General features: G+C 59.2%; 1 protein-coding gene across 1 annotated transcript in view; it reads right to left on the bottom strand.

Moving 5' to 3' along the window:
• Positions 1 to 1,081: 1,081 nt before the first annotated feature.
• PEX14 (peroxisomal biogenesis factor 14) overlaps positions 1,082 to 12,537 on the bottom strand; it is a 145,566-nt gene continuing 134,110 nt past the window's right edge. Inside the window, exons 5-9 of the mRNA XM_075559731.1 lie at positions 9,872 to 9,957; positions 7,241 to 7,343; positions 6,028 to 6,125; positions 3,375 to 3,466; positions 1,082 to 2,331 (exon numbers count right to left, since the gene is read on the bottom strand). Coding sequence (XP_075415846.1) covers positions 1,899 to 2,331; positions 3,375 to 3,466; positions 6,028 to 6,125; positions 7,241 to 7,343; positions 9,872 to 9,957 — 812 coding nt within the window. The 3' untranslated portion in view covers positions 1,082 to 1,898. The remainder of the gene's footprint in view (positions 2,332 to 3,374; positions 3,467 to 6,027; positions 6,126 to 7,240; positions 7,344 to 9,871; positions 9,958 to 12,537) is intronic.

The following is a 12,537-nucleotide window of genomic DNA, read 5'->3' as shown; positions in this document are numbered from 1 at the left end:
CCAGATGCGCTGTCCTCAACGCCGAATTCGGTACTCCAGGCCCACAGGAGTCAGCTCTGCCCCCCACCCACCCCCACCCCCACCATCGCTCATGGGCCCCAGGCACCCTTGACTGTCAGGCCCCAAGCTGCAGGAAGCTGCAGGGCCACCCCCACCCCAGGAGCCCTTCCTGGTGGGCTGGCTCTCCGGGAGAATGGGAACCCCAGGGGGCCGGCTGGGCTGGGGCCGGCCAGGTTTCACCCACCCCAGGTGTCTGAAATCCAGGTCACCAAATGGTCAGCAGAGAAGTGACTCCCCTGGGGGCCCCCCGGGCTGCTCAGAGCCAGGTGTGCTATGGCCCAGGGACCTGAGGTTGGGAAACGTGGCGGCCCTCTCCCAGGTGAGGTCGAGCTGCGGAGTGCCGGTCCATGGGGCGTAAGGACAGACCTTGGAGGGTCGCATGAGGCCTCTCGTCAGGCATGTATTCTTAAACAGCTCCAATGCCAAGTCACCTCCCAGCCTCTGGCTGACTGTGTGGCTTTCCTGTGCCCCAGGGCTGCCAGGCAGCCAGCGCAGATGCCCACTCTGGCAAGGTGGCCTGGAGCCAAGGAGCAGCGCCTACCACGCGGGAGCTCTCCACCGCCTGGCACTCGTCATCTCCGAGCCAGGTGTCACACAAGGCACGTGGACACGGCAATGTCCCTGTCCCCACTTGGTCACCCCTGGGGCAGGAGGGTGCAGAGCTTCCTGGACACAGCTCCCTGCTCTGGGAAGGTTACAGGGAGGCGGGAGGAGGAAGAGGCCGCGATCCCCGCTCTCCTGGGGAAGGAAGCACCCATCCATTTAAGGCACGAGAGCGTATCCCATCCCTCGGCAGGTCTATATACAGTCACATGAGGGCCCTTCTGCGAGTGCAGATGTCGCCGGCAGCAGACACCGGGCCTGGGTGCTGGTGAGGAGCCAGGGGGCCCTGAGGGGAAAGGGCTGGGCCAGGGCCAGGAAGGTCGGGGTAGCCCCTCCAGGGGTGGCCTGTGGGGAGGGGCTTCAGTCGAGACCCACTCTGAAGGCCAATTCATGAGAAACAGGGAGCTGCAGGCAGGGATTAAATAGCGGTAACTCGTATTTATTACAAGTATATACAGTCATATCTTATATTTCGCATCTATACATGATCACACAAATGAACATGTTTCTGGTCGGAAGACAGACACAGCTGTCAGAAGGCCCTGAGGCCGGCTCCTGTGGGGGGCTGAGGGCCACATCTCGCCACTGGTCAGCTGAGGCCACGATGCAGCAAGCGCGGGCAGTCAGGGAGTGGTGTGATTTCATTTCCTAGGAGGACCACGGGCACGGCGGGAGCTGAGCAGAGAGGGCAGGGTGCACTGGCTGGATAGAGCCTGGCTGCAGAGCCTGGGAGCCTCGGCAGGGGCAGGCCTTCACTTCTGGGCACAGGTCCCTGGTGCCAAGAGAGGGGCGCCCGGGGTGGGGGGAGAGAGGGGTGTCAGGCCCGGTTAGGGGTAGAGGGCTGGGAGCAGCTGCAGCTGTCTCCACCAAGGTGCTGGAGTCAGGTGATCCAACTTCCTCTTGTCATGCGTAGTGCTAAGGTGGTGTTACGGTGAAGCCACTTGGCAGACAGACCCTGGACAAGACGCTGGGAGGAGCTGGGCCAGGGGCTTGAGCGCAGTGGTTTCTGGGCCTCCAGCTGGGCACGCAGAGGTCAAAGGCTGGTCCCGCTTGGAAGAAGCTGAGGTGGGCTGGGCTGGGCTAGCGGGCCGACAGGGGGATGAGAGGGGGGCAGGCAGAAATGTGATCACACAGCAGCGGCCACCCACGGGGCGAGGGCAGCTCTGCACCCCAGGGTGCACGTAACCGGCTGACAGTCCCGCGGGGCGGGTGAGGGCGGAGCGGCGGACTGGGGCCTAGTCCCGCTCGTGCTCATTGCTGGCGCCCTCCGGCCGCCGGAGCTTATCCACCTGCTCGTTGATTTGCCCGTCACCGCCCCGGCGATCCTCCCGCTGCACGTCCAGGCAGTCCTCCTCGCCGCCGTGGCCGACGTCGTCGTCCTCTTCGCGCTGCTCCTCCTCACCCTGCACCTCCATGCGCACCTGGCCCTGCACGTCCAGCAGCCCCGCACCCTCCTCGGCGGGGCCCAGCAGGTGGTACGTGGAGCCCTCCGGGCTGTGACCCTCCTTAACAGGGGAGGACGACGCGGACTCGTTGCTGACGGGCGAGATGTCGCTGCTGCTGTGGTGGTTGGCCGCTGCCGGGCTGGAGGGAGCCGGGGACTTCACTGGGATCTGCCAGGAGGGGATCTTGGGAGCAGATGGTGACGGAGAGGGTGGGAACTGCCTCCTGGTAGGGTGGGGTGAGAGGGAGGGAGGGGGAGGACGGAAGTGGTGATGGAGCCTCTGGGTTCCCACACCCTCAAGGTCCACCAGTTGCCCACTGAGCCCCTTCTTCCACTGGAAGCCAAGCTGGTCCTGGGCAATGCCTAGGGATCTGCCCCACCCAGGAGCCTGTCCTCCCACATGCATCCACGGGCAGAGAGGGGAAAGGCAGGGGCACACAGGTTAGTACTGGGTATCCCCCTCCACCCTAACCTGTCTATAGCTAAGAAAAGGTGGCAGAATGCAAAGGAGGGAGTCAGCTGATCCCGGGTTACCCTCAGCCCTGTGCCCGGCCCAACCCAGGTAGGGCCAAGGCTCGGAGAGACCCGTTTCTCCCAGCCACGGCTTGGATATCAGCTCTACACAGGGTATGCAGGCCTCAGCTGCCCAGCAGAGATCGATGCTCCAGCAAGGCCATCCCAGGGCGGCATCTTGTTCCTGGGACATAGGCCATTTGGTTTGAAATCCAGGACAGTCCGGGACAAACCAGGGTGAGCAAGTCACTCAGAACTGTGAGGGGACAGCAGCCTTTGTTGTGGTGGGGGAGGCACTCTCCCAGAACAGGGCAGCCGAGAAGCTGGGGGCCAAGTTGCTTCTGCCTGTGCCTGAGCCCAGGCCCACTGTCCGGAAGCTCACCGGGACCAGTCTGTCACTGGGAGGTAAGGTCCAGGAGAGGGCTTGAGAAGGTAAAAAGAGGCGGCCCTGTCTGAACCTGTGGGCCACCTCTACTCAAAGGGCCTCACGGCTGTCCTGGACCCCCTGGTGACCAGGCCTGAGGACCTGTCTGCAGAGGGAGTGGGGGCCTCAAGTGGTCGCCCGTAAGAGTGGGCAGTGGGCCCGAGGGAAAGTAGAAGCTCAAATACACCCCCACACCATGCGTGGACCAACCAGCACCTCGGGCTGGACAGACAGGGTTCCCCAGGGAGCAGAGAGGTGAGCCCGCCCAGAAAATGCTCGCCTGCCCACCCCACCCCTCACGGAACCAGGGCAAAAGGCAGGACTTCCTACCGGTTTAAAAGCAGGCCCTTCAAGGAGTTGATTTCTGACTTGAGCTCATTTATGTTCTGGGACTCCAGGATCCAGTTGGTCGATGTGGTGGCCTGCAAGTCACAGCACAGAGACCACCCATCAGAGGGATGTCTGTCAGACCGGTGACCAGACACCTTCAAGAGGTCACCAGCCGCCCGCCACCTGGAGGGGCCGCCTCCCTGGTTTGGCTTTGACATCTTCCTGTGACCGGATGGTTCCCAGAGCGGATCCGTCTGCCTTCCACTCAACAACTCGGTCACATCTTGATGCTTCACATCCAGACACTATTATCCCTTCTCCTCCTCCCCGCAGTCGGCCTCCCTTCCCAATGCCCTGGCTTTTAGGGTGGTTGAGTGCTGCCGCCAGGCGAGGGAGGGTCTGGGGTTGCTGACTGCCCACCTCCTGTAGTCTCTGCCCCCAGCACTGCTCTGGGCAGCTCCGAGGCTCCAGAGACAGCAGCTCCTCCCTGCAGAGGGCCGACAAGAAAGCCACTCATGGTACCCCAACCACGCCAGGCTTTGATGCCCTCCCTCCCCCTCTGAATGTGAGCGAAGTAAAGCCAGGTGACCTCATCTTCCTCTCAGCTCATCTGGCCAGGGTTCATGAAAACAGATCAGCTCTACGTAGACCCCCACCAGGCGGCCCCAATCCCAGGCTGCCTGTGAGCTGTCCATTAGGTCACGTCCAGAGGGGATGGCCCAGCGTGTGCCCGCTCTCACAGGCCAGAGGCAGCCTGGAGCAGTCTTCAGGCACTGGAGAATCTGGCAGGCTCTGGCTCCCCCATGACTGCTGCCCTGCCAAGCACGGGGTGGGGGTGCCTACAGGCTGGGAGGAGGTTCCTGGGATGCCTGCAGCTTGTCAGCTGCACGTCTGGGATGACCAAGAAGAGCCCCGCCTCCCTGAGGGCTACAGGGACAGCAGGACTCACTGCCCCGAGCACACCGAAGGCCCAGGCCCACCTGCCACCCTCGCCCACTTGGGGCCCCAGACAGCAAAGAGCCAGGAGCCACTGTGCTGGCTGCGGCGAGCGCCGGGTGCTCCAGCAGTCCATTAACCAGGGAGCAACTTCCACTCTCTAGTCCGCAGGGGACTCGGGTTTCCAAACTTGAATGGTGCCAGATGCTTGAGATTTAGAAATAAAACCTGACATCTGGGGCTTTTTAGCCAGTCTCTTAAAAAAAAAAAAAAGTTGTAGAAAACTCAGAGCCTTCAGTTTTATGTAGGTTTTTTAATTACTTGAAGCTCGTCTTTTTAATTTTTTACAGTGATCCAGTAGGAGTTTGGAAGTCAGATATAAAAACTCACACTACAGCTGAGGCAACACAGCCCGGCCGCACTGCTTTACGGGGGGACTAGAGTCGGCACCATTTAGGGTCTAGATACCAGCCCAGCGGCTCCTCTTCAGGACAGAGCAGACAGGCACAGGAGACCCCCAAAGCCCCGACCCTGGCACACTCTCCCAGGCCCTGCAAGCCGAGACAGCCCCGAGCCCCTCCTTCTGAGCCGGGAACATGTGCTCTTCAGCTCACGCTTAAGGCCTGAAAACAGTTTTCCAATTTCCGGAATGGCTTCTAGCCATTGGCAGGCCTCTGCTCCACAAGCTAATAGAGGGGCCGGGTGGGGCCATAAATGCCTCCTGGCCGGTGGGGGTGGGGGTGGGGGGCACGCCACAAAGGGGTGGCCACAGGCATCCTTGGATCCATTATGGGATGGGGCGCTCAGGACCCTCCTCATGAGGATGAACCCGTTTCCACCGGAAATGGAAGGATTCCTATTCCACGGGTTTTCGAAAATGCAAAAATCTGATTGTGCAATTGGAGGTGGGGCACCCCCTCTGGAGAGCGCCTCAGAGGGCTCTCTCAAGGTGGTGGAGTGCCCTGGGGCGCCTGGGACTGCGGTGCTCAGGCCTTTGGAGAGCACACAGGAGGGCAGGAGAGAGCTGGCTCTTATACCTGGGAAAGCCTGGGCAGGGTCCGTAAGCGAGGGAATCCTGGATGGGTGTGCGAATCGGCAGTCAGGTGAGAGCCGTGTGCTGGGCCCCTGGGGTGGGGAGCAGGGTGGGGGAGCAGGAAGGCTTTGCCGACACCTACGGCTGGAGGGCCCTTTCTCTGCCATCAAGCCCCAGACAGCACCAGGGCGCCAGTTCCCGCAGGCGTGTGCCCTGTCCCACAGAACTGGGCCAGAGGCCTGCGAGGAGGAGCCCAGCTGAAGCCAGCACTGCCCTTCGCACGTACAGACCACAGTGGCTCCATTTGACACGAAGGACACCAAGACCAGAGATTATGGGGGACTTGTCTCGAGTCACACAGCCAGAGTTTTCACCTGGACAGCGTGGCTCCGCGGCCTCAGCTGGTGCTGGCAGAACAGGGGCTGCTAAAACGGTCTGTGACCACCCTTCTCTGCTCCTGCTCCCTGGAACTGTCTCCTGGCCTTACGCGCCGGCAGACGCAGGCCTCAGCGCTCTGGGAATGAAGGTGGCTGCCAGAGCAAGCCCTGCCACTGGGAGGTGAGGTGGAGAAAGGACAGTTCAACTGTGGGGTGCCCACCGCCGCATGGCTGGCGCGGGGAGAGCCAGGCGCCGGCAGAGAGAGCCAGGCAAAGGCGGGCAGGGCCCAGGGGCAGAGATGAGTACCTTGGCAGTGGCCAGTTCCTGGGCGAGCTCCTGGACTTTCTGCTGTTGCTGGACGAGCAGCTCCTGGACAGAGGCTAGTGTCGTCTGGACCTGCGTCACTGGGGGTGAGGGTGGGGGTACAGGGAGAGAGAGCCGCCTGGTTGGTAAATAGCTCCACACAGCCTGCCCGCTTCCTGTCCACACACCTGCGAGCTGCCCGTGTTCCTGCTACATCTAATTTATCTGCAGACACCCCCCATCCATATAATTTATCTGCACCCTGGGTAATCTACCTGCACTGTATCTAACCTCTAGTATTTCTACTTTATCTTTCTATTGTGTGGTTGTCCGTGGTCAACAGTATATCCGTCCAAAACCTCTCCCCTCTAATTACATCTCGCTGTGATCTGCCCAGCTCGCCCAGCTTCTGGAGCATGTGGCGCTCGGCTCGCGGTGTCCTTGTGGAACTGGGGAAGTCCCCCGTCCTGGCAGACACACGCCTGGGACACCCGCCTGGGGTCACTGCCACGACTCAGAGGGCGCAGTCTAAACCTACTTGCTCCTTGCTCCCACCTGCCCCAGGCACGCCCAGGACCCCGGGACCTGGTCAGGGCATGCCCAGCGTGGCCCAGAGGGACACCACCGCTGGCCTGGGACAGGGGCTCTCCTGCCTGCCTCAGGTCTTTAAATTCTGAGCTCTCTCTAGTAAACAAGTTTATAAAGGAGAGGAGCCACCTCTGGCGCGACAGGTCCCAGCTAATCTGGGCCATCATGGGGGCGCTGGGTAATGAACGCGAGCCCTGTGGAGTCGATAACAGAGGAGGTGGCCGGGGTCACAGGAGCCGCGGTAATTACAGACTCTCTTGACCCTGCTTTGGATTCTTAGAGGGAAGGGGGGAAAATCACCGAAACCCCCCTGAAAACCTCATAGAAGCAGAAATTAAAAATGAACTTTACAGCCCTTAGAAAGGCTGTCATTTTATTCCCCTTATTAATATTCTGAGGTTGGGAGCCTTTCCGTAAAAACATAATTAATTGAGGCCGCGCCGACAGTAAACAAGCAATTTCAAATTAAACCGAAATGACGGCGGCTTCATTTGCAAATGTGAACAGATTCTCAGAGCAGATAAATGAAGTCACCACATAAAGTGGAGACGGAGGGGCGCAGGGAGGGGCGGCCAGGGGGCTGCGCGGGGGCTCTGAGGGGCGACTTGATGGAGTCATTAATCTTTACCTGTCTGGGCCACGCTGCCACTCAGCTCCGAGAGGCTCGCCTCCATCCGCTCCAGTTGCTTCCTGTCCTCTCTGCCGCCCACGATGAGGGGGAGCAGGTACTTCTGCAAGGAGTGGGGTGGCGTGAGGACAGCGCCCAGCGCCCCTCATCAGCAATCTCCCACACGCCGCCCGCAGCTCGCCGCCCGCTCGGCCCGGCTTCGAAACCCAAGGCAAACACCGTCCGGGAAGAAGACACGTGAAGAAGTTTGGAGCTGTGGATGGCGACACGTGGCAACAGTCTGGCTGAGGGGCGGGGACTCTGAGTTCTTTAGACCTCTTGGTGACGGTGCCACCGTTTCTGTCCCAAAGTGTGTGTGTGTGTGTGTGTGTGTGTGTGTGTGTGTGTGTGTGTGTGTGTCGGAGGAGGTCGTGGTGGTGGTGGGAACTGAAAGGGTTGTACTTTCGAAGTTCTCAGAAGAGCATTGTGCCTGAATGGCCCACTCAAATAAATGAGAAAAATCACATTAAAAAAAATACATAGTGAGAGAAACTAGAAGAAAACCGACAATAGAGTGCATGAATCCGATTCTTCCCCACGAGCCAGTTGCTGCCACGTTGACTTCAGTCAGTGTGTCAGAAGAGGGATGTGCGTCCGAAAGAGCCAGGCCTTTCTTCCAAGGTCCGCCGGAATGGACTAGCCCTCAGCTCTTCGAGTAGGGTTTACTATATGGGTACTGCGAGACTGCTGATAGAGCCCTGAACCCTCAAGTTCTCATAGGAGTGGGATGAGATCCACTTCCCTCCAAGCAGGCCGACAAGGTGCCACTGAGGGACAGCCAGAAGGAAGCTGATCCCCTGGGGCTATCTTGGGGTCCAGAGAGAGACCAGGGGCTCAGAACCTTCCGGAAGAAGGTGGCGGCACAGCTGGTAACTAGCTCTCTGACTTAGCAGTAAGGGTTGGCTCCAGGTGACAAGAATGTGTAGGCTGAATCTACATGCTCAGGACTTGGGAGACAGGCGGACGGGTGGGGTGGGGGGGTAAGGTGCACCAAGTCACCCACCTTGAGCAGGGTGGTGCTCGGGAAACCATGGCTAAGGTCCCTCGGGTCCTCTTACTGCCCTTGGGCCCCAAGTCGAAGCACAAGTCAGCAAGTTCTCCGCTAAGGTTCCGTGCCAGGGAAGGGAGAGGAGGGCGCTCACTGGGGTTTGTGGAGAGCTCATTTCCCGAGTGACTCCTAAGTGCGGATCCTGATTTAGCATATGGAGAGCAACAGTTTCTAGTCGGTAAAGTGCTTTTCAAGCGTGGTGTGAGTTATTACCCACCACTGAGACGAAGCCGGTCAGAGGTGGCCTCACATTTCAGACGGAAAGCGTCCTAAGCATGAAAGCCATCCCCCTAGCCTAACGGTTGAGCATGACAGAAACCGTCCGCAGATGGTCACCCTGTGACCGAGCCCTGGGAGTCTCCCATGCCTTTTAAAGTGACAAGGGAGCCGTGCACACCCAGAGGGGCTGGCGGTCCTCTGGGCAGATCCCTAGGGGAGCGGGTCTAACTCCCCGGATGCTGGCTTGAGAATGCGGAGTCGGCCTTCTTAGTGACTCGCTACAGTCAGTGGCTGGCTGAGAAAAGGCTGTCTACGCCCAGGTGAGGAGCTGGCTCCGAGGAGGCAGCGCTCTGCACCTGGTTCTCTGGCGTGGAACGCCCGACTCCAACCCCAGGGGCAGATGCAACACGGCAGAACTTCTGTGCTGCTGCTGTTTCGCTGTCGGTCGCTTTTGCACGAGGTCAAGAATTCAGCAGCCCAGAGCGCACTGTGTAAACGTGCTTCCTGTGCCAGGCTTTACAACAGTGCGCCTGGGTACTCGCACAGGTTCTTAACAACCATCTCCAAATAAGGGGTGGAGCGGCAGCCTTGGGAGGACAGGGGGTTTCTGGCTGGGCCAGCAGAGCAGCCACCCTGGCCACTGCTCTATCTGGTGTCTCCAGGGTCTGTCCCCATCCTGCCTCACTGGGAAGGCACAGAGGTCAGCTTCTGACCAGAGGTGGCCCTGCAGCCTGCTGTTCAGGATGAGCCTGGGAGCTGACTAAGGAAGGTCAGGACATCCAAGATTTAGATGGAAACCAAACCAGAGTGGAGTCAAAGATCTCCCCCACGCCAGAGTCCCAGAGTCGGCTCTAATTACTCAGCGCCTCTTGGAGCTGCCCTTGACTATTAAGGTAGACCAGCAGCCAGCGTGAGGACTAGGTCTGCCTCTGAGCACTTCCCATGTGTCTTCTTCACAACCACCCCCATTCTACAGAGGAGAACGCAGAGCTAGAGAGGGCCAGTGATCTCCGGTAGTCACGGTGACCACGTGGCAGAGCCAGATGGCTCCAGCGTGCAAACTCTTAGCCACGATGTGGTTACTGTGTGTCAGGCACCACTAGAAGTGCTTGACCAGGGTGACCCGTAGGTGGCCCTGTGAAGCAGAGCCTGGCTGTGGCGTGAGGGAGCTCGCCGAGCGTCCCCAAATGGGTGGAAATGGGCTTGGGCCAGGAACCCGGCAGAGCCTCACTCTGGTGTTGCCCCCCACCCCCCCCCCCCCGAGAAACCCGCAGACGACCAGCAGGGCAGCAGGCCGGGTGCAGCGCTGAGAAGGGCAGGCTCACCTTGTAGAGCTGGTGGAAGCCGAACGCGATTCCTGCCATGATGATGGCAAGTGCCCCGTAATCCCTCCATCGGGAGCCTGCTGGGCCTGCGGGTGGGCGGAGAGAGCAGTCAGGAGAGAGGAGAGCACAGGGGAGGGACTCAAAAGCCAATAAGAAGAGAATGGTTGTTAGTAGTGGCCACTCAGGCCCTGGCTGCTAGCTGGCTGCCGGACTGACCTCAGCTGGAAAGGTAAGGGGTGTCCTTACAAGGACAATGTGTCTACTGTGTGCGTGGGGGTGGGGGTGGGGGGGAGACACAGCCATGTTTCAGAACTCGGGGGATGGGGGGCCCATTCAGACAAGTGCATCTCCTCTCCTTCCAGGACCCGCAGCCAGACCTCAGCACCCACGGAGAAGGGTCCAGAAGGCTCCAGAAGCAGGGGTAGGAGAAGAGAACCAGGAACGTTGGCGGGGAGTGAATCTCCTTGGCAGCACCTGTCGATCACCGGTCCCCTCTCCCCTTGGAAGTCCTAGAGCCACTTGACAGGCGCCCATGCCCCACAGCTGAAGAGCAGGCAGAGGGACTTTGCTTCAAAGAGGGCAGCCTGGTCACAAAGCCCCCCCAGTGGGCAATGCGGAGGCCCCTGGCCCTGTGCTGCAGACTACGCCTCCCAGGAGGTGGAGGTGACTGTGACAGGGGCACTGAAGGGGCCCCCGCTCCACATGAGGCCAGCCCAGGGTCACGGTTCCCAAAACTTTAATCAACACATACACGGTCTCGTCCTCAGGCCTCAGCTCCATTTTTGTTTTACACTTTTGAATCCTAACATGCTCACAGGGCTCAAACGTCGAGCAGCCTGGGTGGGGGTTCCGGGAGCCCCTCTACCACAAGTGACCCCTGTAAACAGCCCCACATTTATCCTTCCAGAAAATTCCATGCACCTCGAAGGCCATGGGAGAGAGGTATTCCCTCACCTTCCCTCCCATTCCTCATTAGACATTCCTTCTTGTACGAGATTCTACTCGATCAGTGGACATGCAGATCACTCCACTCTTCCATGATTTCACACGACGCTGCGCCAATGACTCGGCAGCTATGTCCCCTCATGCGTATGGACAAGCCCACCTCTGCATGTGAATTCCTCGGGGGCTGAGTCAGCAGGCAATAGGTCTGCCTCGTTTGCCACCGTGGACACGGTGTGGGCTTACCATCTTCCTATCACTCCTACCCAGGGAAAGTATGTGTGCTTCCCTCCCTACTGGCCCTGTCCAGTAAGTACATGTTGGACCTCTGACTGCACAGTGGGCCGATCAAACCCACTAGCCACTCCAAGGGAGGAAGATGAGGCTGTCTGCCTCTGAAAATATCTAGTCTCGGAAACCCAATGGAGCAGTTCTTCACTATAGTTTGGACTTTTGGTTTTTCTCTGGCAGGTTTCCACCTTACATAGGTTCTGACTTTCACAGGTATCCACATTCGCAACTTTGATGGATGTGCCAAACTGACCCGAGGGGGTGAGTCAATCCGCATGCCCATCAACCATCTACTCGACTGCTCCCCCTGCCCCAACACCAGGAGCTCTTCAGGCAGAAAGCTCCTGTCTCGCTCTCACAGGGGGCCCGAGCCTCTGACCACGGTGTCCACAGAAACTCTGGCGAGGGTCAGTGCTGCTGTGACTTCTTCCAAGCCTCAATGGCCCAAGGTGGAGCTGCTTCCTCCAACCTCTGCCGAGAGCCCTGTAGCGCTCCAGAGCCTGTGATGTTTCAAGACCAGCCTTCAACATCTGATGAGTCGGTTTACTATTTGAACGCTCTTGGACCGTGTGTGATCAGAGTGCTCTAATGAAGAGACCACGCTTGAGAGAGAGAGAGGGAGAGAGAGAGAGAGCGAGAGAGAGAGAGAGAGAGAAGGAAAGCGAGTCTTGGAAGCCCACAGGGCAGGGCTCCTCGGCCCTACAGCAGGCAGATTGGACCTGATGCCCGGGAGTTTGGTTCTCTGGTTTGAATCGATGCATAGCACTCTCCTCTCTGCCCACTGAACCCCAAGAACTCCCTCTGCAGTGTCCCCCTCCCCCTGCCACTCGGTGCTGGGAGGAAAAAGTGAGGCGAGCAGCCCAGCCACTTGTTAAGACCCACTCCTCAGGAAGGCTGTGTCCACCGAACGCCCGCCTGTGCGGCCAGCCTCCTGGGAGAGCGCCGCCTTTCAGGTGAGGGGTGCTGGGGGAGGGTCACACTCTCCCTCCGCTGCTGTCGAAACGCCTACTAGCTATCAAACAAGACAGAGGCAGTTACTGGACTCCAGGCCTGACCAGATGCCACCTTTGTATGATTCTCCTGCTTCCCTGCCCACAGAGTGCGCGCACCTTGGCGCTCTGAACAGCGGGGTGGGGTGGGGTGGGGGGAACGACATAGTCTGGGGCCCCAGACCCCTCCTGCAGCAGAGCACTGCCTCTCTTCGGGTCCAAAGAAACACCTGTGGTTCCCTGCCAGCTCACCTTTCACCCCTCACGGCTCCTCCGTTCCTGCCAGGCTCACACGCGTTAAGAACATTTTATTGCCCCCTGGTTTTCATTATTAATGAAAAGGGACCAGAATGATCTTTCCTAAAGTTCAGAGAGTCTATAAAGACAAGAAGCTGAAATGCCACTTTACTCGTTTTGGAGATGTGTGATACAATTCTGAGACGG

This window comes from Tenrec ecaudatus, chromosome 1 (genome assembly GCF_050624435.1).
Source record: "Tenrec ecaudatus isolate mTenEca1 chromosome 1, mTenEca1.hap1, whole genome shotgun sequence".
NCBI lineage: Eukaryota > Metazoa > Chordata > Mammalia > Afrosoricida > Tenrecidae > Tenrec > Tenrec ecaudatus.
The sequence above is the reverse complement of the archived record's forward strand: the minus strand, read 5'-3'. Positions and strand labels throughout refer to the sequence as shown.